General features: G+C 42.0%; 2 protein-coding genes across 3 annotated transcripts in view; one reads left to right on the top strand and one right to left on the bottom strand.

Annotated features, from left to right (window-relative positions):
- The window catches only part of homer2 (homer scaffold protein 2), a 33453-nt gene extending 30621 nt beyond the window's left edge, over positions 1-2832 (top strand). Inside the window, exon 9 of one of the 2 annotated variants that reach the window (XM_080458008.1) lies at positions 880-2832. In XM_080458008.1, coding sequence (XP_080314134.1) covers positions 880-1068 — 189 coding nt within the window. In that variant the 3' untranslated portion in view covers positions 1069-2832. The remainder of the gene's footprint in view (positions 1-879) is intronic. The other variant, XM_080458009.1, reaches the window with a different exon arrangement.
- Positions 2833-5608: 2776 nt separating this feature from the next.
- whamm (WASP homolog associated with actin, golgi membranes and microtubules) lies at positions 5609-24046 on the bottom strand. Its single transcript, XM_080493595.1, has 11 exons — positions 23381-24046; positions 21601-21774; positions 20689-20839; positions 19417-19586; positions 18033-18219; positions 14790-14974; positions 13993-14079; positions 13788-13883; positions 10314-10728; positions 9493-9635; positions 5609-6997 (listed from the first exon to the last, which is right to left on the bottom strand). The coding sequence occupies exons 1-11, from the start codon at positions 23960-23962 to the stop codon at positions 6845-6847; spliced, it is 2343 nt and encodes a 780-aa protein (XP_080349721.1). The 5' UTR covers positions 23963-24046; the 3' UTR covers positions 5609-6844.
- Between the last annotated feature and the right edge of the window lie 141 nt (positions 24047-24187).

The raw sequence follows: 24187 nt of genomic DNA, 5'->3' as shown, positions 1-24187 counted from the left end.
CCAACTTTCTGTTGAACCAGAAGTACCAGGCTCCGCCACTGACGCTTTGTCCCGTTGGTGCCAAGTCTGACACGACACTGACGCTGACTGAGTCACCGCCGGGTTCTAGCTCCCCAGCTGTCGGGCGTGTGCGGCCTTTCCGCCCCGGCCATGGAAGAGAGTAAAACCAACAGTGGCGTGCCTGAAGTTCTTGTGCTTCACAAGGCTCGGTTTTGTTTCTGCCTCAACCAGCTGGATGAATGACCGTAACAACAGAAGTGGCTGAAGCAGGAGTTTATCCAGCTCAACAAAGGGATGTCTCAAATACCTCGTGAGGATTCAAGTTGAAACAAAGCCACTTCCTCTTTCATTTCTTTTTTTTTTTTTTTTAGAAGTCCACCTTCTTTGCTTCTGTTTAGCCGCAGCTCCCCTCCTATTTAAAGACGACACCCCGAGTCGAGGTTTCAGGTGTCGGGAGTCAGCTGGACGATACAGTCATGCAGGCACAACACCCATTTAGCTCTCCTATTTTAAACCCCTCCCTTCAAAGGTATCTCCGGCATTAATGTGTCACTCGTGTCGCCTGCTCGTCTGAACATTCCCCTTCTGTCCCAACATGCATAAATCTCGTATCCTTCCTGAATGCCTGACTGTACAGGTGTTATATTTTTTTTGTATTTTACTGTGGGAGAACTTGTTTCACTGATTCACTGCTAATGCATCCCTTCCTTTTGAGCCGCTTTATTTTTTATTTTTTTCTGCTGTAAGTCAAAGAAACTCTGTTTGGCTTAAACGAAAAAGTCCAAACCTGCTGTAAACATCACATGCTCTCTTTGGTTGTTATTTGTATTCATATGGAAACAATCTGACTTGTTTACTGTGACTTGACTGTTTCCACAGGCGGCAGAGTCGAAGAACACGGATCTGGAGGGGAGGCTAGGGGGGCTTCAGCTGGACATAGACGACAGTCAACAGAAGCAGGGCAACATGAAGACCGAGCTGAAGAAGTTCATGGATATCCTGGATGGAAAAATAGACGAGCTGCACGAGTTCAGGCAGGGCCTCTCCAAGCTGGGTGTTGATAACTGAGGAAAGTAGCGGCGAGCTGAGAGGGTCGGAGGTCAGGTACGAAAGGATTCACTTCAGCATGTCTTCAGGGAAGAAACTCGGTGGCACCTATTCCCCCAGGGTGACGTCCGCTTTGGCTTCTAATAAACACTACCTTGTGAAAAAAAGAGATGTTTAGAGGAGGGGAAGAGGGAGAGAGACTGGCAGACTGAAAGGAGAGCGTGCTCTACCTAAAGGTTCTGTTTTGTGTGCTGGCATTGTGAAACTAAATCAGAGTCGCACTTTGAGCTTACTCATCCGTTTCTGTGGGGGAAAACGGCTTTAAAAAGCTGGTGGTGGGTTCTTAGATTCTGTCCATCTGTCTTTTGTTCTTCTACACAGGCAGTCTGAGCTTTCTAGGGGTGTAGAGGGGACGTTAAAGGGCTGAAATGAACAACACACAAAGACAATGCTGTTCAGCATCACTCAAGTAATACCTGGTGTTAATCCTTGTGGCCCCCCTCAGAGAGTTAGAGATCTTTCTGCTGACTGTCCTCGATGTTGCCTATTGTCTATCTCAGGTGTGTTAGAAGACCGTATGTACTCGTTAGATTATATGCACAGAAATATATATATATAAATCTATATATATATATATAAAGAGAGAGAGCTATTAATATATACAGATATAAGATAAATGGTCGCGACACAAAGTGCCTCCAGGTGAGTCTAAATCTGCCTGGCGAGGAGAACTGGCCAAGTGATGACCATCACCATAATATCAACTTGTTGATTTTGTGTGAGAAAACCTGCAAATAATAATGAAATGAGAAAAGAAGGGAAAACACGGGCAGACATCCCGAGGATGGAGATTTGGTGAGAAACGAACAGGTGCTTGCCTAAAAACGACTCCTCGAAGGGACCGCAGCAGGAATTTAACTCTCGTTGTGGGTGTTTCTCGGTTAACAGTCCGTTTGATTATATTTGCATAAAAGAATGAAAAATCTCTTATTTCTTGAGCTTTCCTCCAAAAACAAAGCAACAATAGGAACTCCATCCTGCCGTGAGTGTAGTAAAGGACTTTGTGTGTGTGTGCGCAATAGTACCATCCATTTGTAGAACAGAAAACAATTATGTCTCCAAGGCTGTTGATGTGCTTCCTACACACTAGTTTTTGTTATGGTGGTGGTTATTTTGGGGGGGAGAAGGGACTTGGTGCTGTTCGATGGGTGAATAATGTGAAAGTGTACTTCGCCGAGAACATTTAGGTGGCATGATTGGCCTTTTTTCTTTTTTCTTTTTCTTCACCACAACTCTGTTTTACAGTTTTATTTATTTTTCGGTGCCTCTCTTGTTGCAAAATGACATTTCTGTAACAGACAAAGTTATCAAAGCCCGGTTTCCACAGATGTACAATAATTTCATTTACCAGTCAGAACTTAAAGGGTTTTTATAACTGAGGATGTTGGGACGCCGTCACTGCTCCTACTGGGACGTCCACCTTTTGAAACATTTGAAATCAAAGGCACACGTCTGTCGTGACACATTTACTCTGTAATACTACGAGTCTGTTTTTTCATTTGTCTTGATTTTGTCATGATTGAAATATCTAATGAGGGGGATTTTTTGTTTTTGGCTTCTCGTTCTCTCTGTTCTGCCCTGTTTGTAAACTCACCTGCATCTGGATTTCGCAGCGTTTATGATCCTTCCTTTTGAACCAATGCCTCTTGTGCACTTTTGTGATTCCTGTTCAATATTGTACAATAGAACCGACAACTGGTAAAATTTAGTTTAATTACAATGCCGACTTAATGTCTTTTCTTTTATTCTCCCCCTCAACATTCAAGCCGTGGGCTCCACAGATTAGAGACGCGAGGTTTCAATAATCCCTGACTGAGCTTCTGAGAGTTCTGTGTACAAAACCAAGACATGCAGGCTTATGAAGCTTACAAATATGCTACCTGACGCTGTCGAAGTCCAAAGGCGTTTTTTTTCTTTCCCCCGGATGAGAAGCTCAGAGAAGCTGGAATGAACCTGCAGTGCCAGAGCTGAGTCCCGCTGAGGTTCTACGCCACCGCATGCATTTATTTATTTTTTTCCCCTCTCTGATGTTGATTTACATACACAGCACTAAATATAGCTGTAATCTTAACGGAGACAAACAATCAAATGAAATGTGGATTTAATCACACGCGTATCAATTTCTGAGATCAAACCAATAAAAGAGCTCGCCTGATGGGGAAAAACACCTTAAACCCTGAACATACTCTCATCCAGCTCTGAGGAAATAACCGCAGCAGTGGATCACAGGACATGTTGCCTTGGCAACTTAATCCCTCTTTCTCCTTTATTTTTCTTTTGCTGTATAACGCGTGAATGATGGACCATGAGAAATCCAAAACGCCCCTCCACAAACACTTAATTCCTTAATTACACACACGAGTCGACCATCAGTCTCTGCCAATGAGCCTCTCAAACGACTGCTGTTCTAATGCTTCTGATGCTCACCAGCCTGTTGGCTCGGTTTAATAGACGAGGTTAATGAAAATGTAGTAGAAGCATCAGTTTAGTGCTGAATGATCAGTTAATGAAGTAATTTGGTAAGAAACTACCTGTTTGCAGCGAAACAGTTATTTTCACTACAAATAGGTTACAGGGGATTGACAGTGCAGAAGGGACCTTTTGTCTAGTTGTGTAAAATGTAGAGAGAAGCGGGAATGTGATGAAACGGTTTGACCGTTTATCACATTTGTCAACACTTAATTTTCTCATTCTGGTTTCATTAACATTTTACACTCTAATCTTAAATGCTACTGCTGAAAAACTAATAGTCTGTTATGGATTTGGATGCTTGATGCCAGGAGCAAGTCAATTTAGACTGGAGCTTTTCAGTTGTTATAATAGAGAAATGGAGTGAGAGTCGGGATGTTTCATGTTGGGAGCATGCCTCTCTGTCTGCTGAAATCCATCCATCTGTGAAGTTTTTCTTTGCACAAACTCACAAGGGTCCTCACTTGTGTTGTCTGAATTAATTCCTTGCAACCAGCCTATCAATATATTCAAATTTGTCTTGCAACACATAATAATTAACAATTACTCTGTATATAATTGAGCAATTAAGTCCGTTATTTTGACTTATCAATTTATATTCCACCCGACCATCCATTTTCTTTCCCACTTGAGTTGCTGCGGCGATGCGGAAAGCTCAGTAAAGTTTAATAACGGCTCTACTTTGACTTTCTCACAGATGGCTGCACTCATCCCTACTGAGAGGAGTGCAACTTAACAATAATGCAGCCGAAGACGTGATGTATTGTCCTGACAAACTGAACACAACCAAGAGATGCACATTCATCTATTCTTGATCAAATTCAGGGTTTCAGGGTCGTTCGAGTTGATCCAAGCTCAGGAGAGCATGTTAGTCCCAGGACACACGACTACAGTCAACTTCTAATCACTAATTAACCTCAAATGCAAAGAAAACTAGAGTAAATGGAGAAAATTCATGCGCGCACAGGGAGAACATGAAAATTCAGCCCCTTAAGCCTAAACTTGAACCGATGATATTATGTAAGGCGAGAGCGCTAACCACCGTGCAGCTGCACAGCCAAATATGACATTAACATTTTTAGCTTTAATAAAAACTACAAATGTTGTTCAACAATGTCAAAAAATAATTACACACACAGCAGCTATAGAATTGTGAATTTGGCTTGACGTACAGCTCTGAGAACTGCTTTGCAGAGATGGAGGCGTCGGTCTTATTTCAAGCATTTTTCGGCTGCCAAACAGCGTTTTTTGATCACTCTTTGGAGATTCACACACTTAATGGGAATAAAAAAAAATATCAGACTTTGATTATCAGTGAGACTCCCGTCAAAACTGAGTGTGTCCTCCTCGTTGACTCTCAGCGAGGCTCATTGTGTGACTGGTGACGAGTGGGCGAGTTGGTGAAACATCATTAAGCGACTGTGCTGCTCTGTACATGTAAGAGAGAGAGAGTGAAGGCACTGCAGGCCACTACCACTGAGTAGATGTCCTGTTGCCATAGTAACGGCCTGTGGAATTCTGCATTGATGCCGGATCGACGACTTTGTCTCCGTTCGCGCACGTCTTCCCCGAGGTGCCTGACCTGCCGTCCACCTGAATCCCCCCCCCCCTCCTCCTGATGCCGCCGACAAATTACGGCGGCCTGGGGAACGAGTGAGAGCGACCGCCGCTGCTCTCTAAAGCACACAAAGCTGAATAAAGTCGATCACAGCTGGCCAGGGAAGTCTGAGACGTCGCTGCAGGAGAGAGAGAGAGAGAGAGAGAGAGAGAGCTGCCAGGATGGATATCACAGTATGACTCATCATTTTGTCGTGGGCCACAAATCCAGCAAAGCGCAGACGCCCGGGTTTGACGAGTCGCTTCTCTAGGTGATGCGACGTGTTTGAAGAACGCGGGCGCTTCGTTCGGGCGGCCCGGGCAGAGCCGACGCGACAGGAGAAGATCAGCGAGAAGTGTGAGCGATCCAAATGGCAAAGATGTGCGAGGCCTTTATAAATTTTGAATTGGGAAGAAATCGCCAACATTTCATGTTGATGACCTGACATGTCTTCATTTATTATTAAAGCCCAGCAGTACATGTGTGTGTCAGCCTCGGCCTTTATCTCACGGCTCAACTTGCACTCGCTGCAAACCGCCTGACGCTTTGTGCCCGACAGTTTTGTGTGCAGTCTTTTGAGGAGGCGAAGGTAAGTCGAGTGCTCTGTGTCGCAGGTTTAAAAAGTACAAAGAACATCAACAATCGGCCTTCAAGTTTTTATCAACAGTGATTATAAACGACAAACTTCCACAATTAAAATCATGAGCTAAAAAAGAAAAAGAGACAAGTCCAAAAATGGCCAAATGAGCCAATATTTTCAATCAAATACTAAAATATAATTTGTGTTTCATTAGGAATATCCTATGGGTTTATTTCTATTGCATTTGTTTACGGTGAACAATTATGTGCCTCAACTTTTTTTTTGAACTGAGGTTGTACACATCCAATAATCCAATATTCACATTCTGTTATGGCATCATAGAAGAAGAATGATCCTTCATTCACGCTCAACTGAGACAAACCAAACTCCCTAAAATACAAACACTGACGCTGTAGATAGTTAACACTGCTGCACAATGCATCTCTTTCTTTGTTCGGTGGTAATATGAAGAGCAAAAACCAAGCAGACCTACATTTGTCGTAGCCCTTTTGGGGGGTCATCTCAAAAAAAAAAAAAAAAAAAAACTATTGCAGGGATTTCATTACATTCCAAAAAGAGAGTTTACACTCAGCAGAGTGAGAAAAAGCAGAATTAGTGTAGTGTAGTTGTTCCTGCCTGCAGCACAGGCTTTCCCTGCTGTGCCAGAGTCTCCAAAATAAAAATAAAAAAACCCCACAGACACAAGAGTTGGAAGAATTTCAATCATTTACACACTGTAGTACAGTACGACTGCTGGGCTCTGCTTTTTAATGAGAGCCCACACAGCGCCTCAGTACGCCCGCTTTGACTTTTCGTGCAAACTGGCAACTGCTTATCCTGGTTCTAACGCTAGTTAGTTGGGCTGAAGCCGTTTCTGGATGATTTTACAGCATATCAGGGGCGACTAAGAGAAGAGCGACGGGATTACAGTGCGGCGGCGTTCAAGTCCGCAGAGGCGTAATCCTGTCACCGTCAAAGAAGCAGCTTTCTCGGTGGAGATTTGGCAGCAGCATGAGCTGAAGCTCACAACAGTGAATAAACTTTTTCTTTTTTTAAAAAAAAAAACAGAGCGGGGTGATGCAAGACTGTCCTCAGCTGTCCCAGTCTGCGCTCTGTGTCTCGTCGCCTCCGTCCTCATCGTCCGAGTCGGATGCCACCTTCTTCATCCTCAGCATGGCGGCTTTGATGCTGCGCTCCAGCTCATTGTTGCTGCAGCTCGAGAATTCGGGCCGCACGGGAACCACCTATAGAACAGAACAGAACAAAACAAAACAAAAACAAAACAAAAAAATGTCAATGTCACCGAGTTAACAAATCAAAATGTTCACAGGGGAAAATATCAACTGCTGACATTTTGACTGGGTCCTGACGGGATCTAGAATCACAGCCTCCCGACCGCATGACTTTTCAAACCAGTCGCAAAGTGACATTTAAAAAAGACACACATAATGTACATAATGAAGACGTTAAGTGCAGCTTGTTCTGGCGGGACATTTACAAATATGATTCAAACGTGAGGTCACGGTGAACTTTTGCTCACTAAAAAATTTGTTTATTCTTCAGTAAAAACAAACAAATAAAGCAACTACCAAATGTGAAAAGGAGCAACACAGCAAGGCCACCAGAAGTCTCCAACACTGTGAGCTAACTTCGATATAATTTGCTGCAAAGTGTTTGATGGACGTCACATTAATGAGAACTTGATTCACTGCATCACTTCCCCTCTACTCTGCTTCAAGCCATCCGTCCTTAAACTCATTTATCGATCCTAAAGTTGCAGACTGATGGAGCAGAAGATATTGGTTGGACTCTGGGAGGACAGTCGCGGCCGAGAATTTAGGAAAATGACTTTGTAACTGGAATCTCACCAGTTAAAAATCCACTTCACTGCTGTATGTCTCTGAGCAAGGCAGCAACCTTCCTTTCGGCTCGCGTTGCCTCAGGAAAGGAATCTACCGTGAAACTTGTGCCACATCACACATTTCGATCACTTGATCTGTTGCGTCTCTCTCTCATGATATAGATATGCGTCGCACTTGTAGTTTTTGCAAAACCTCAGGCTTCTGTGGAGTTTGACGACATCTCAGTCATTGGAAGCATGCGCGTGTCGGAGGCAGGAGAGCATCTCAAGCACGCAGGGCAGAGGCTCCTCGCGATCGCGTCACATTGACGAGTAAGATCATGTTCATGACTTGAGATGGCAGCTGCTCGTCGCCTCCTGCAGCTGCTTCTCACTCGTTACTGCAGACGTGGACTATTTTCATCAATGAAACACAATTTTCTCTAAAATGAATAAATGTCAAGGAAACAGCCTGCGAACTGCATCGTCCATGATTAACACGTGGGTGAGTCGTCAAAAGAGAAAAAGTAATAAAGCTGAGTGACAGTTATTCTACTTCACTGCTGGAAACACGAGGGCTCAGATTCTGTGCGGCACTATAAGAAATGTACCCTTTTATAACCTTTAACAATGGATGCTGGCTGAAGTTGGAGCACTTCCGCTCAGATCCCCGAAGCTTTAGTAAAATTGGACATCTACAATTATAGTTCCAACTTAAGATGTTGGCATGAATGTTGTTTATCGGAAGAAAAACGACTCTGATATGACGTGGAGGCGATAAAAGTGCAGGTTTGAATTCTAAACGGGCAGAACCCTTTTTCCTGCTTTAGTGTTTAACAGAGACACTTAAAGAGTACAACTCCATTGTGAATGTTAATATTGTGTTTCTTCTATTGACAAATAAAATCATGAAGAAAAAAAAAGATTGTATACAAATACAAGCTTCACCTCCAGCTAACACATTCTAGTTTGATGACATAAAAATAAATTGGCCAGTAGGAAATATCAGTAAGTGATATAAGTTATCAAACTTACAGGTACAAGTCATTTTGAAAATATTCCGATCTACAAACAAGCAGTAATACTTATTAAAAGACAAGCATGTTAAAGTCATAAGTATATGTAGTGAAGACAAAGTGTATAGTATACTGAGTCAAATATATAATCAGATATCTCACAGGGTGTTTGGCGTTCTCATTATTTATATCAAACTTATAAAATTTATATAAAACATATTTAAAGGGACCAAACTTGGCTGCCTTTTGAGGAAAGGCTCAAACATTTCACTTCATGTTAACTAACATCAATATAAAATAAATTCTTCGATAAAAAGTTTTGAATTATGAACAAATATGAAGAACGTCAGGAACGGTCACTTTCAGGGGAATATTGCATGATTAAAAAGTTTGCTGAAAATCCCTGACTGCCATGGAAAAACATAAAATGTGCTCGTACGTTCGACAGGAAAACTAAATTGTACTATACAAAGAATGGAACTAGTTCTTTGCAAAAAAATATTTTAATCTTCCAGTCTCTAAGTACAGATTCTACTGTATATAACAAAGATTCCTATAAATTCATATAAATCAACATAAATAAAACAACAACAGCTGTATTTTCTGAGAAATTGCTGGTCAGTGTAATTCAAAATCAAATGATCAAACACAACTAAATTGTGCAGTGTAAGAATGTATTTTCATATGCTGATCAATACTTCAAGCAGTTTGTGCCCGTGAACACACTGAGCCAGAGATTTGACAGTTAAATAATCTACTTGCTCCCAGTTGGATTGTTTGTGATTTTCCTTCTTGCAATGTTCCTGCTTGTTATCGACCGACGCGCATCCTGATGCAACATACCTGCAAAAAGCTGATGGCGGCCATTAAATGAACACCTCACCTTCTTCAGCGTGACTCCCTGCCGGATGGCTGACATCAGGGTGCTTCTCGGGTCCTCGGCGAGCGTCGCGGTCCCAGCTGTGGGGACCTTTCGAAGTTTGATCTGTCCACGCTGCAGCGAGGCCAAAACTTCATCCATCGTTCCTGCAGGAAAACAAGAAAGAACACACAACTTTACCACAATAAAAGAAGGATGGATTTTTCCGTAGCTTTGTAAGATGACCTCTCCTGCTGATGGACCTGCTGAAATAAATCACTAACAAACAAGACTGCACAGAGCTTTTGTGACTAAACATCATTACAGCCAACATCCTTTAAATGACCTCCGTTTACACACGAGCTCGCCAAAACCAAGATGTGCTGGACGTTGGCGTCTCCCCGGAGCGGAGAACACGCATCAGCAGGACCACAACTGAGGTAAAAAGGCCTCCTCTGGCCTTGTGGGAGAAGATGGGAATTTAGGACAGAACACTATGTGCAGAAACACGCACGCACGCACGCACGCACGCACGCACGCACGCACGCACGCACGCACGCACGCACGCACGCACGCACGCACGCACGCACGCACGCACGCACGCACTTACACACACACACACACACACACACACACACACACACACACACACACACACACACACACACACACACACACACACACACACACACACACACACACACACACACACACACACACACACACACATCTGTGGACAAACAAACACAATCTTTCCTGCAGTCAAACAAATTCACATCCCCCAATCCATTTGCACTTTCTGCAAACAGAAAACACTGAATTACTCAGCACGTATTTGATCTCACCTATATTCTGTTTGAGCATGTTCTTGGCTGGAAACGGAGGGGCCTCTTGTTCGCTGAGAGGCAGCGGTGCGTCCTCGGAGGGAGGTGAAGCTTGGACATGTGGAGGAGGTACGGCAGGAGGCAGTGGCGGCGGCGGAGGAGGAGGAGGAGGAGGAGGAGGAGGTGGTGGTGGTGGTGGAGGAGCAGTGAGGCAGGTTGTTGATGGAGGCGGCGGTGCAGAGTAGATATGGACAGGGATGTCTTTCGGCTGCTGTCTTTTGGGCGTTTTGATGCGTCTGGGTGCAGGACGGATGGAGGCGGGTGGTTCTCCGGAGGGGCCGAGGCTGATGATGGACAGCGGCTGGGAGGGACAGGGGGTCTCTGAAGAAGACGTCCTGGACTGAGGGGTTTTCAGGATATACTGGCCATGTCGCTTCTTCAGAAAAAACATGAGAGAGAAAAAGGAAGTCGTTTGAGAATCCAGGACATTATCTTGTCAAACGCCACGAGCGAGACGACGGACACGAGACAACGCCTACACACAATGATGCTCTCATCCTTCTTTCTTTTAAATAGGTCTCACAGTGACATGAGATTAAAGTGAAGTGACAAAGGCGGATGTGTATCAAAAAAACACACATTTAATGATGCTGACAGGAGGCGAATCAGCCAATCAGCGCCTACGCCTTCAGAAAACTCAAAGGAGAACAGACACCACTCAACAGCTTAATATTGTGATGAAACATGATCACTCAGGAGCCATTCTGGGCGGGGAAGCACCGGCTATTTTTGAATCCATCACTGAACTCACTGATGGAGTCATTTCTGACTTGTTAGCGGATTCTGACTGGTTTCCAACGGTTGATTTATTGGAAGTGACTGCGGTGAAAATTAAAAGATGTCTCAGATTTTAAGAAGCGAGACGTCTGTTGCCGGGGAAACTTGAAGAGTCCAAAGTGATGCAATATGTCCACCACAGCGAAAAGTCATGCCATAATATACTTTAGGATAAACTGTATACAATGTCTGTCAGTTTATTCTGAATAACCAGTCTGATAAGTACGTATACAGTTTGCACTTCACAATAATTGTTTTTTCTTTTTTTCAAAGAGATTCATTTTTAACTATACGGAATAAGAAAAAAGGTGCAGCATTTTTTCAACAGCAAAAAAGAAATACATATTTTTTTCCCACATTAAATATTCAAACAAATGTTTTCTTTACAGGGAAAGAGATTAAAGCATCAGCAACAGAAGCTTGTCCGAGTCACATACAGTCTTTTTCTGAGCTTCAAATTCAAACTTTGTATTTGTGGCTGCAGCCTCCCTCTGCTCTGGTGTATTACGCCGTTTGAAATGTCTACATTGTGTGTGTCCTTTGTGCTCCACCAGGGCAACAACCAACATATAGAAATCAAAAAACTTGGTTTCAAGATGAAACTGCAGTCATGCGCTGATTGTACTTATTGACTATGGATCTGTTTGTGCAGCCTCCACACAGCAGTTTACCACCTGGGAGCGACAGCCAGGTCTACCGTCGTTACTGCTCAATACATTATCACACACCCAGACTTTCTTTGTCTGCGGTTCCTATTGGCTGACAGGATGAGGAGCGATAAAGAGATTTTCACTTTTCGTTTTTGATTTCTTTAAGATGGCTCTTCTTTGAAAGAACAAAATAAATAAAGAGTTGAATCCTCTTTTGTTGCGTTTCTGTATTTAACTGCAAATAAAAACAAACTACTTCATAACACTAATAACATTTGGCTATTTGATGAGTTTCATTCCTTTTACGAGCTGAGTTGTAACCGTCTCTTCTCCATTTTATTTGTGAATCCCTCATCCCGTCTCAGTCAGATCCTGAGAGTCTATAGCCAAGCTGGCCGCTCTCTGAGGCTGTACTCCAGCACAGTGGTGTTTGAGCTGAACAAATAAGTCAGCATGATGACATCCTCATAATGACAATGCTGATGTGTTGAACTGGGCTGATGTCTCCCAAGTTTACAGTCTTTTTTAGAGTTTTAGAAAGCCAAGATTGGATAAATGGCTTTAATAACATTAACAGTAGCATTTACACAGTATTTATGGGGGTTTAGTCCTGAACCAAGGTAGTGAAAAGCGGTTCGTTTTTGACGGCGTTATGCCACCAGAGTCATGACAGTTCCTCCGGAGGGGAACACCAGCAGCGGTGAGATTTCGTGTTTGTCATTTTGACTGACAATGTTTGAGAAAACACAATATCAACATTTAGTTTGCCGTCATTTTCTTGTTTGAATGATAAGAACAGTTTATTAAAGAATAACTCCTCGAAAACATCTGAAAACAGTGGACTAGTATCACAGTATTCACCCTGGTAATATATCATCTCATAATATTGTGAAGCATTATTACACTTTAAGGAAAGATTAATACATAAGGAAGATTTTAAGTTGTGTAGAAAAACTGGCAATATGACTTATTTCTCCAGACCGCAATCATCCAAATAGCTAATAAAATTTTTTTTTAAATAAATTAAAATAAAGAGTTTAGGTTTTGGCAGAGAAGATTTGGCAAATTGTTCATGAGCTCAACCCAACAAAACTCAGCTCTGCTTACATCCCACAAATGCATGTTCCCTGCAAATGTGGCACCATTTAATAGTGAAACAAACAGGCTGTCCAAATGGTATAAGATTTAGTGCCTGTGAGCAATGTTATAACAAAATCTACTCATCACAAATAGCCCTACTATTAGTTTATCGTCACATTATACTGTGAAGTTATTACTATTATGTGGAGGAGTTTTATCATACTAAAGTATACCAACTGTTGCTTAATACAAAAATATTGCTCCATAATATTACTTGAAATAGTTTACCACCAAAAAAACTAATCTGTGAGAAAATGTTATTGCTCTTGAGTGCGATCTGTATTTTGCTATGTATGGAATTTTTTTGGCTTTATTTAACATTCACCCATTTTGATGGTTCTAATTGCCAGTGAGAAGCTGTGCAATCTAATCTGTCATAATGACTCAAAGCCAGTTTGTTTTGTTTTTTTTTAACTGTAAAAAAACAAAAACAAAAACTAATGACAGGAAATGGTTGGTTGCGCAACCTCTGCTGAACATCTGTCATATCTCTGGAACATCATCCGAGTAATCGCTGCTGGAAACACTATTACAGTGGCTACAATCACATTTCTGTAGCAAACATCTTGCACACAGAGCAATAACAACAGTTAACGTTCGAGTTCAGAGAATATTGTGTAACATTTCCTTTCTGGAAAAACTAAAGCTTTCCATGGCATCATTCAGAGATCTGCTGTAAGATGGTGCACCACGAGGAAGCATCTGCACAGTACGCGATCATCAGCATCCGCTCTGATGTGAGCAGTTAATAACTAAGTTTCAATCTGGATGTGAACTATTGAATTAGGAGGGTATGAAGCGGGAGTCTCAGGGGTTTTATTAGTTGAAAAGAAGCTGCAGAAAGGCAGAGACAACGAGAGTGCCTGACCTCTCTGAAGGATCGTAATCTGCTTAGAGTCTTCTCCCTCTCCTGGTCCACCCACTGCTTCCTCTTCTGCTCCTCCTCTTTCCTCTTCTCTCGTTTCTACGAAGGACCGAGGGAGACAGTGAGAGGTTGGACAAAGAAACATTAAGCTCCTGACCATCGGTAAGCAAGTGTCTCTATGGGCTGTCCTGTTGCCGTGGTGACCTACCAGGTGGACCTGATGGTGCTGGTTGAACACTACGGAGCTCTGCTTGGCCGCCAGCTGCTTCTGCTCATGGGCGTCCATGCACTGGTCCTAAAGACACACACAAACAAATCATAACTAGTGCACTCAGAAATGCACAAGAATAAAGTTTGACATGTGCACAACGCTATCAGAAATGTGACCGTTTGAAAAATGATGAAAAAGGTTTTAAACATCCTGTTGTTTAGAGTGACTACAGCAGAGTGAGTAACACTTTTCCAGAAATGCCAGCGGTGATCTGCAGCAGTCATAGCGAGGGTTTACAAGCCGGTTTTCCTCATCGCTGAACAGCATTAGAAGTTAGACATAAAGGTTTGATTTACACCACGCATCTCGGCTGCCTGATCTATGAGGCTCGAGAGTGAGGTGGACTGAATTTGTGATTCACTGCTCCACTTTCCTACAGCGTTGTTAAACTTTCATGCTTCACATGACTCTCGATAGGTGAGCAACTAACTGGGACATTCACCCTTTCTGTGCCCGGAGCAATAAAACATTGTTTAATCACACTAACGAGCAGCCAGACGCAGAAGAAAATGCTCACTGCTACAATAACCGTCATATTTTGAAAAATCAGCATCTGAGACGGTAGAGGAATTACTAGTACTGTAAACAATGGCATTTTTATTTATTTTAATTTTTTGTTGCTTTTATCGATAAACACATTGTACATGCAAAAGAAGCTCAAAACACACATCGGAATTACTTAAAATGAGGGCGGAAGTGTACAATAATGTGATAGCAGTGACACTTGCTCGCACCATTTTGTTGCGCAGATAAGCTCGACGTGCACAGATGTTTCCTCTCTTGGACTCCAAGGTCTGTAGGCGTCTTCTGAGCTGGCTGACAGCTGGAGAGTTCGTGTGTTGAATGCCTGTGTGGACCATGCTCTGCAGCTCCTCGGCATCCTCACACACGTCATAGTACACCACCTCGTCCTTCAGCTCTGGAACACCGATGCACATCAGTCAATCAGACTTGGCTTTTGTTAAACTATGTACAGGCGACGTTAAGCAAATACTTAATCACATGATTGAGACAGTCACAGACAATCTGACTTTTTAAAGAAGACAGATATTTTACAGTGGCCCTGTCTGCCAAAATGACCACGACAAAAGTCCATCACAACTTCTGGTGGTATGTATTTAAACTCCATTAAATTTTCTGTGATGGTTCTCACTGTGACCCCGAGCTCATCCCAGTGTCAACCAAAGTTGTCGTGCCTGTAGCATAAAACTATGATGATTTTATAGCTATATAACAAAAACACATAGTGTGCACTAAAACAAGATAATACAACGTTTTACTGTACACACAGTTGTAACTTAAGTATTTACAAGTGTAATTGAAGTGACTTTTTTCTTCTCGAAACATGCCTAACCAAAAAATGTGTTGACTTTCAGAAATTGGCTTGCGGGTCACCAAGACTGGGAGCCTCATGTGACCCGGGCTGATGCAGAATGTGGTCTCCATATTACCCTGAGTCAGTCCAGACTGAATAAACTTTTCTACAGCAACCAGAAATTTCTCATATAATAAATCCATATATTGTAAACAGGAGAAAAGTCCTGAGTTCCCCCCCCCCCCCTCGCCTACTGAGTATTTCTCTTCCCAAGACAGGCTGCCTGAACTCCTTTAAACTGAGGCAAATCAAACATTTCTCTGCCTTCCCACTATATTTGTGGTGGCAGAAATTCTGCAGTTTTTCGGTTTGGGAAAAAATCCTGAAACTTGTAAAAGTAAAGATAGCCAAAGTCATTGACAGGTACACACACTGCATTCACATCCACACAACTGGTGCAGCAAACACCCAAAGTCCCACGAGAACCAATTAGAAAGATATTTAGATGAACAAACTGCTGCATTTCCCTAAAGTAAACGCTCTCCGGACAACACAAAGACTGGCAGAGAAACACAGAACAGCAAGATGCAATCCAATCCATAATAATGTCGAGGGGTGTAATACTGTGTTATAGGAAGCTGTAATTATAATCGTCATGGTGTCAGAAGTGTTGAATCAGCTCTATGCAAAGTGTAGTGCTGCATTAGATTGTACAGTATGATTTAAATTTCTGCCCAGGAGAGTTGAATAAAATATTAGTGACACCTCTCAGGGTAATGCAGTCCAATAAAACATTTCCATAAATAAATAGCCTAGAAATGGGCCATCTTGCTGAGTCGATAAAAAAAGTACACATCCGCACCAGGACTGTGAGGGGCTCGTTCTCCAGACTAAATCGTGGGAACAACGCTATCCTGAGTGGAGAAACACGGGAAGCTGCTGGAGAGTTGTAGGGATGATGTAAGGACCAGAAATGCAAAGCTAAATCTACCGCAGGGGTTCAATAGAGGGTCTATACTTTGGTCCGTTGACTGCACTCATTTGGGAACATCAGCAGCAGCGAAGGAGAAAGAAGCAACTCAGACACACGGTTACAAAAACGCTATTAGAGGAACTGAAAATACTTTGATGCTGATTATTTCATTTTACATTAAGATTTGAAGAGATATTATCCCTCTTTTATAGTCTATGTATCAATGGTATGAATACTAGTATAAATTTTTCTGAGCATCACTTTTTCTTTTATTGTATTCACTGTTCAATCATAACTTTATTTGTTTGAGGCCAGTTCAAATATGTTAACGTAATCGTATTTTGTATTTTCTTTGTAAAATGACAAAGACAAATTGTAAAGCACAATACAGAAGGATGGATTTCATCTCATCTCAGGGTTCAAACATGAATCTGAACACTGACATGGAAAGCACAAAATATAGAATCCGAGAAAGAATTTCACTCACGTAACTTCTGAATTTGCTTGTAAATAATGACATTTTGCTCGACATGGTGCATACTCTAGTTTGTGACTTTAAATTACACATATTGTGGTTATGACTATTGTGGATTACACCCAGTGGAATATACTTTGTGGATTAAGGATTACGAACACCAAGTCACGAGCAGAGACATTCAATGCAGGTACGCAAAGATTCTTCCTAAACGCCCCAAACTCTGAATAAAAGCTTCAGTTGATTTTCCCTTACCTCTCTATTTTGTGGATTATACCATTCATTCCGGAATTTTGGGATTTAAATTTTTTCCTTACCATCCTATTTTGTGAATTATACCATTTATTATTGGATTTTGGTATTCAGGTTTTTGTTTTTTTCAGTTTTCTGAATTTCTAGATTTTTCGATGATTGGATATTTTAGGGATATAAGTGGCTTGGGACAATCTAGTGTGTCTTTCTCTCCTCTCATCCACAGCGGTAGGCGCTGACAAGCTGCACCAACCACAAAGGAAGTATTGCGTACAGAGCCGCTGCAGAGCGTGAACTCAAGCAATGCATGATTATAATCTGTATGAATCTACTTGCATTATTGCTGCATGCTTTTGCCATTGCCCAAGCTTTAATAAAGTTTATCATCGTGCAATTAAAGTACTACATTTTGGACAGTCGTGATTTCCAGTGTTCTCAAAGGGATTTAAAGGAACAGATGTGTGCTACCAACAGGAGATTCTTACAGGTTGCTCCAGCTGAGTTAAAATAAATAAAACCGTGTCCTTGGGATCTAATCCAGGTCACTAAACATTTTCTCTGAAACCTAACAAGTGTATTCAGAGTGTATCTCCTTGCCTGCCATCTTAAACACACACCTGGAAGAATTTCCTCTGTCTGTTGAGCCACAGTGTGGGCTAGGTATCCGGACCCTTTAAACAGAGAGCTGGTAAAGTATATTTTTGAGTTTGACATGGTATGTTGCTAAATATTTTGGATTGTGATCATTGCTGGAGCAAATCAAATATAATATTAAAGCCTACCATACTCCATTTTAATTAGAGTGAGACATAAAGAGGAAAACATGAGTCTTTTTTTTTGATCAGTTGTATTATTTTTATTATTATTTAAATTCATGTCTCAACTGATTTTAAATTAAATACACAACATTTTTTAAACAGTGTAATACAATACTAAAGTTAATATATGTATTCCATATGTACCTTTAATCTGCCGCCGCAGTGTGTCTATCTGAGCCACCAGGAGCTGCTCCTCATTCTTCAGGATGTCAAACTTAGTGTCATAAAGTTCCAGTTGGATTTCATAAAACTGCAGCTCCAGCTGATCCACTGTATCCTGCTGCTGGCCGTCTGCCATCTGATTCTGACCTCCGCCTGTCAGGCTCCCGAGCTGCATCGCAACAGAAGGAAAAAGCAAAATAATGCACATTAAAGGGTTTTTTTCTGTTTTGTACGTGAAGAGTGAATAAACAATTGCTAAGGGATGCCATGTTTTTTTTGACAGCTTATTCAATCAATGCATCATTGTCCTTGAACATGATAATCAAAATATGATTGGCTTTCAAACACTGGGTGTTTGGGATGGATAACACATCTCAGGACAGCTTAAGATGCTGCAAGCTTCCGTACTGTGATGAAATAAGCTGAAACCAATTGCTACCTGTCGTGTTAAAGCTGTAATGGGAGTTGTGCTTGATGTGCAGTTAATGAGCTGACATACTCAAAGGAAATGCGTGCCCTTAAATGCTTTGAATTATTCTGAATCACACAGAGACTGTCTGGATATCAACTCCAGAGCTGGAACACACACACACGCGCACACACACACACACACACACTTGAACACTTGTGAACGTGTCATGCTGCGACATCCGCAGGCACCTGGTGCGCTCCACAGAATCACTGAGGTACGTTGCCACCAGCAAAAGATTTTGTGTAGGTGCAGCTCACTGATCTCATTATAAACACTCGCGCACAGCCGTCTACGCAAAGCTCATGTTGATTTCACGGTGGAAGATTCTGTCGGGATCCGCAAACCCGATGTTTAAAAAGCTTAATCGGATGAATAATGTAGGTGACGGTAGTGAAGGTGTTCTTCCAAAAGAGCTCACACACGCAGCACGATACCCTACAGCAGCAAGGAATTCTCTGCTAAGAGCAACACAACCACTGTGTTGGATAATATATGCTATAAGGTTGGCACATTTTGAGTACATGCTGTATAAACACACAGAAACACTCAGTTATGCATGCATGCACATTTTTAGGGTTGTATCAAGGGGATTCTCTGTGTTTTTAGAAGGGGCTTTATAAATAGATCAAAGCAGTCAGAGATTGACATCAGACTGGAATACCAAGTGAAAGATACACGAGAGCAAGTCGCACTGTGTCACATCCCTGCAGACTTACAATCACTACAAAAGCTCCCTTGGCCTTGGCACTGAAACAAATCGTGAATGATAACTGAAGTTTACAACTGTGTCACACCGCTCTGCGCCATCGTGAACTCTGCTGACTATTTATAAAATCACTTGAAAAGCTTTGCCAGTTATTGGAAACACCACGAGACACACACACACACACACACCTTTTCTCTGACGCCGTCTTTTTTCCGACTCAGGCACATCTCTGCTGCTCTCATGTGCTGCAGGGTTTCTTTGGCCAATAGGAAGCGCAGTTTCTCCAGTCTAGGAACTGCAGACGCCCAGGCAGCAGGTCCAAAACGACACTTGTCCTCCTCCATCTGTTTCAACATACCTGAATGTTTAAGCAAGGACAAGTTAAATCAGTCCACATCGCAAACACTACATACAGTGTGTGTGTATGTCCACACACACACACACACACACACACACACACACACACACACACACACACACACACACACACACACACACACACACACACACACACACACACACACACACACACACACACACACACACACACACACACACACAAGTCTGATCTCCATACGTCCACTTCTACTACTTTGATTCAAAAACATTTATCTTTATGTCTCACTATTCAGTGAGATACAATTTATTGTCATTGTTTATTTTCTCATCTTTTAATGTGATTTGTTTGGGTGATAATGTTTAATTTCTAACAATGTCACTTAGGAACTAATGTTTGGTGTGTGTTGTGCATCAGACTGTTTTACAAGTTTCACATGTATGAAAAACAAGGTGAAGTAGCAAAGTTTAGCATTTGCACTTTTGTGGTAAAGGACATTTTTCCTCATTTTCCAAGGTAAGAGTTTTTTCTTTAACTATACTCAACCCTTCATGAGGTGTTATGCAGCCAGCGAGGTATGTAAAGACTTGTATATCATGTTAAGTTGCACATTTTATTGCATTCTCTTTTTTATGAACGTTTACTTTGTAAATGTTGATATGTTCGACGGTGGATCTGTGAAGATGTGGATGAAATAAATTCATCAGTTACAAAAGAGCCATTGTTGTTGATGGCCCCGATGAGTGATGGGGAGGAGCAATATTTCATTGAAAAAGTTTACAATGCCAAAAAGACACATCTCCCAGACAAACGGGTATTTAGGTTAAACTTCCATGAAGACAGGGCAGTAAAATTCAGCTACATTCCTTATGTTTTATAGACATCCATGAAAATCAACCTGGACAGCAAATGAAATCCACTGCGTTTGTCTCAAAACTGAATGAACTCAATGAAGTGTATTCAGTCGGGACAGTTTAACTTCCTGTATGTTATGTCACGCCAATATACGTTTGTCAGTCGCTGCCCTTTCTACCCTGTATGATACAAAAAAGTGATTAAATTATCTGTGCACAAGTAATAATCATAATAGTCATAATAATGAAAAAAACACAGCAACTTATACCTGCCAAGGCCTTTGACGTCTGTGCAAAGTAGGTGACAGTGATGTCCTGAATTGAAGCGACTGCATCGTCTACTTTCGTTCTCCATTCCTCCGCCTCCTTCTCCAGAGCTTCAATTCTCTTAGGCCCCAAATCCTCAAACTCCAAAGATTTCTACAGAACAAACAGGACAGCCTTAAACTCAGTGATCAAATAAAGACCTCAAGTAGTACTTCTAATGCAAAAGTTCTATTTGGACCCCACAGGTACAAGAAATCGATGGATTTTTTACTTATGATGCACATTTTACCACTTCAGCACTCTCAATGTGCTTTACATGATTAGTCACAGTCACCATCATTCACACAGTCACATATAAGGTGTTTCCAGAAACTTCGGTTCAACAATCTCCCTAGGGACACTCCAATACCCCTAACTAGGGGACTGGAGGACAAGCCACTCCTTCTTAGAATGAGACTGGAGGCTTTCCTGTGGACGGACAACTGGTGCCAATCACTCAAAACATGCGAGGCCTTTAGGGTGTTTCTGTATATTGTAGGAATAGAAAATAAGCTTAATCTCTGCACCGTTCACTGCCACAGTCAAACCTTCAACCTGCAGTAGAAAATAACATTTCATATCAGAAATACGTTAAACTGTGTCAGATGATGCATCAGTATGAGTCTGAATCACAAAAGTAAAAGAAATCTGCATTAAGAGGCTGAGTTTAATAATTTAAAGATAAAACTGGAATAAAGCTTTCAGTGATCATTGAATAAAATGTGTTACATCCAAACAATATATTTTGGTTATAAGTTACTGAGTACATGTGTGAAAATGCAAATCTGGCCAAACTTAAGGCAAACTTTCAGTCAATGTTTTCATATTGAAGACATTCTTAAAGAATGGGCTTACAGATACACAAGTGTATTTACCAGAATCTCCAGCTTGTAAAGGCAGGCCAGCTCTCTCATGTCTCTGAAGGGCTGCAGCAGATACTGGAAGAAGGTGGTGGCAACAGTTACAAGGTCCTGGTAGGCCTCGTCCTCTTCCTCGTAGATGCCGATTAGCACAACCAATCGGTCAGCACTGCCGTGACTCTGCAACAACTGGGAATTCGAAAGACAAAAACACATGTCAATTGGGCTCATTTCCAGCTATCATTTTCTGACTTTTGAAAATGAAATGATAAAACATATCATTATTATTCTTCAGGGAGGTTGTTTTTCCCCCTCTACGCCCAGAGAAAGTCCATGCACACACGGAGAACATTCAAACCCACAAGCTCAGATTTCAACTTCAGATATTCTCAGCGTTAATCAAGAGTACGAACCACAACACCGCTGTGTGGTCCTCAATGAAAACATCACCAGAAATGATTCAAGAAATGCAATTTATGATCAAAATTTGATTCTACTTTGTAGAACTGTTATTATCGCACAAGCTATGTACTTGAGCTGCTTTTGGTGCGGTGTTTCAAAATAGAGTTATTCTAAAAGTCTCCGGACTCTCTGACTCTCTGATGGTGTAACCATCATAAAAGTTCAACGTGCAGCTTCAACTTGTGTAAGTCAATCTACATCTTAAAGAAATTGGAATACAATTTTGTCCTATTTCAATTTATTTCACTATATTCTAAATGCCTTTTACACATGAAATTGAAATATTTTGAGAAATATTATGCTTTACTCTTTATAATATTACCTTATAAGTCAGGAAAAAGCCAGTATCTCGAAGTAGTTTACAAACTTGGTAAGAGCTGATTACTTCCATTAACTTTCATTATTATGTAGAAACCTTTTGGTTCATACGTGACAAGTCCAGACATAAAATCAACGATAGTCATTTTTAGGTGCACCTGGATGTCGATTATGAAAAAAAGCAAAGTCACTGATTGTAAAGCAAAAGATAAAACAAAACCACTGCAGCTTGAGTGGAATACACAAAGTTTGCTGTGTCATAGTAGGCCTGCTTTTAGACCTACACCACCACTGTGTGGTGCTAGTCCTGCACTGTGCTGTTTGAAACTTCAGGGGAATAAAGAGCCCTTTCCCAGGACTGACCTCTTCCTGTTTATAAATGTAGAAAAACAAAGCCTCCCAGACTTCTTTAATGATGCACATTGGCAGAAGATGGAGAAGGAGAAAAGGGAACAACAAACACTAATGACTCATTTAAAATGGACCAAACAAAACAACACCAACATGAAGCTGCAGTGGTTAAATTGTGTTTCTTTGAAGAAGTTTTCCATCTTTTTGTGGTTGTGATTTTTTTATATATTCTTTTGTCTTAAAAAGATCACTTATTTTTTTTACCATCATGTTACTCCTTGTGGTTGTTAGAATCTCTTTGTGGAAATGTGAGTTCTGTTTGGATTTGTCAGTGACCATTTCTGTGTGTCCTTCTATGTCTTTTTAAGCATTTGTTAGTCACGTCGTTGTGCAGAATGTGTGTTTTTACACATTCATGTTTCTGAGAGGTCTTCCTGCAGCTCCGTGTGATACTTTCCTTGCTCTTGTCCTGCCTTGACTGAGACTTTTGTGGTCATTTACTTTTTCAATGTGCACGAGGTTGGCATGAAAACTCTCAGATTGTTGTGTTGCCTGCATTGAGAGCATTAACTGTGGTCTCCCATCATAAGATCAAATACCCCCCCCCCCCCATCAGATCAGATCTCTTTTCCCCCATCAGATCAGATCATCTCCCTCCCCTCACCTGTCTCAGGTGACCTTTGGCCCTCGCCATCTCCTCCTGCATGGTCTTCCTCTTGAACTCTTGCAGATTCTCAAAGTACTCCTCCACATCTCGCTCGTCCTGCACAAACAAAGTGTCGAGGACGATCTTTCTCCCGCAGACGTCGATGGCCGTGCTGAAGTATTTCTCCAGCTTCCGACACGGAGTGTCGTAGTCTCTCTCGTCGTCGTCGTCGTCCTCGGCTCTCGCCCTGCGACTCAGGAAGAGCAGGTCCCAAATGTTGCCCGCCTCGAACTCCGACAGGTCCGGGAAGCAGGCTCCCAGCACCTCCGCCACGCAGGTGAACTGCTGGTGGACGTGCTTGAGGTCGCTGACGGAGAAGAGCCCGGCCCAGCTCATCTGGGGGTCTCCGACGGGAACCTCGGCTTTTCGCTTCTGCCGCTGTAACGTCCGGTTGTGGCAGGTGACCGCGAACTTGCACTCGATGACGCTCCATTGCACGATGAATCCCAGCTTGAACTGCTCGTTCTCCTCGAATATGTTACTCTTGACGGCCACCCAGCCCTCCAGGCTGTCCAGCCGCTCAGAATCCAGGCTGGACATCTTTAAAAGAGACGAGTTACACTTCGGCTGCTGCTGCCTCTGTTTACACCGTCCGCCATTTGTGTGACGTCATTGTCTTCAGGAACCTCAAAAATAGTCGGAAATATTTAAACCACTGTTCTTTAGGAAGTTACCAAATTTGAATGGTAAAACTAATACACATATCTGTTGCACTGACATCTCAATTAAGCATTTTCAAGACGAACGCCCGTGTTGTCATTCATT

This window comes from Lipophrys pholis (genome assembly GCF_963383615.2).
Source record: "Lipophrys pholis genome assembly, chromosome: 2".
NCBI lineage: Eukaryota > Metazoa > Chordata > Actinopteri > Blenniiformes > Blenniidae > Lipophrys > Lipophrys pholis.
Note: the sequence above shows the minus strand (reverse complement) of the source record. Positions and strands in the feature narration are given on the sequence as shown.

Bases quoted from the DNA above. Each gene is read 5' to 3' on its own strand.
- whamm (XM_080493595.1), bottom strand. From the start codon at position 23,962: ATGTCCAGCCTGGATTCTGAGCGGCTGGACAGCCTGGAGGGCTGGGTG. The intron at 13,884-13,992 runs GTAGGTCACCAC...GGTCCTTCGTAG, and splicing joins AGCACCATCAGGTCCACCTG to AAACGAGAGAAGAGGAAAGA. The intron at 9,636-10,313 runs GTGAGATCAAAT...GTTTTCCTGCAG, and splicing joins CATGCTCAAACAGAATATAG to GAACGATGGATGAAGTTTTG.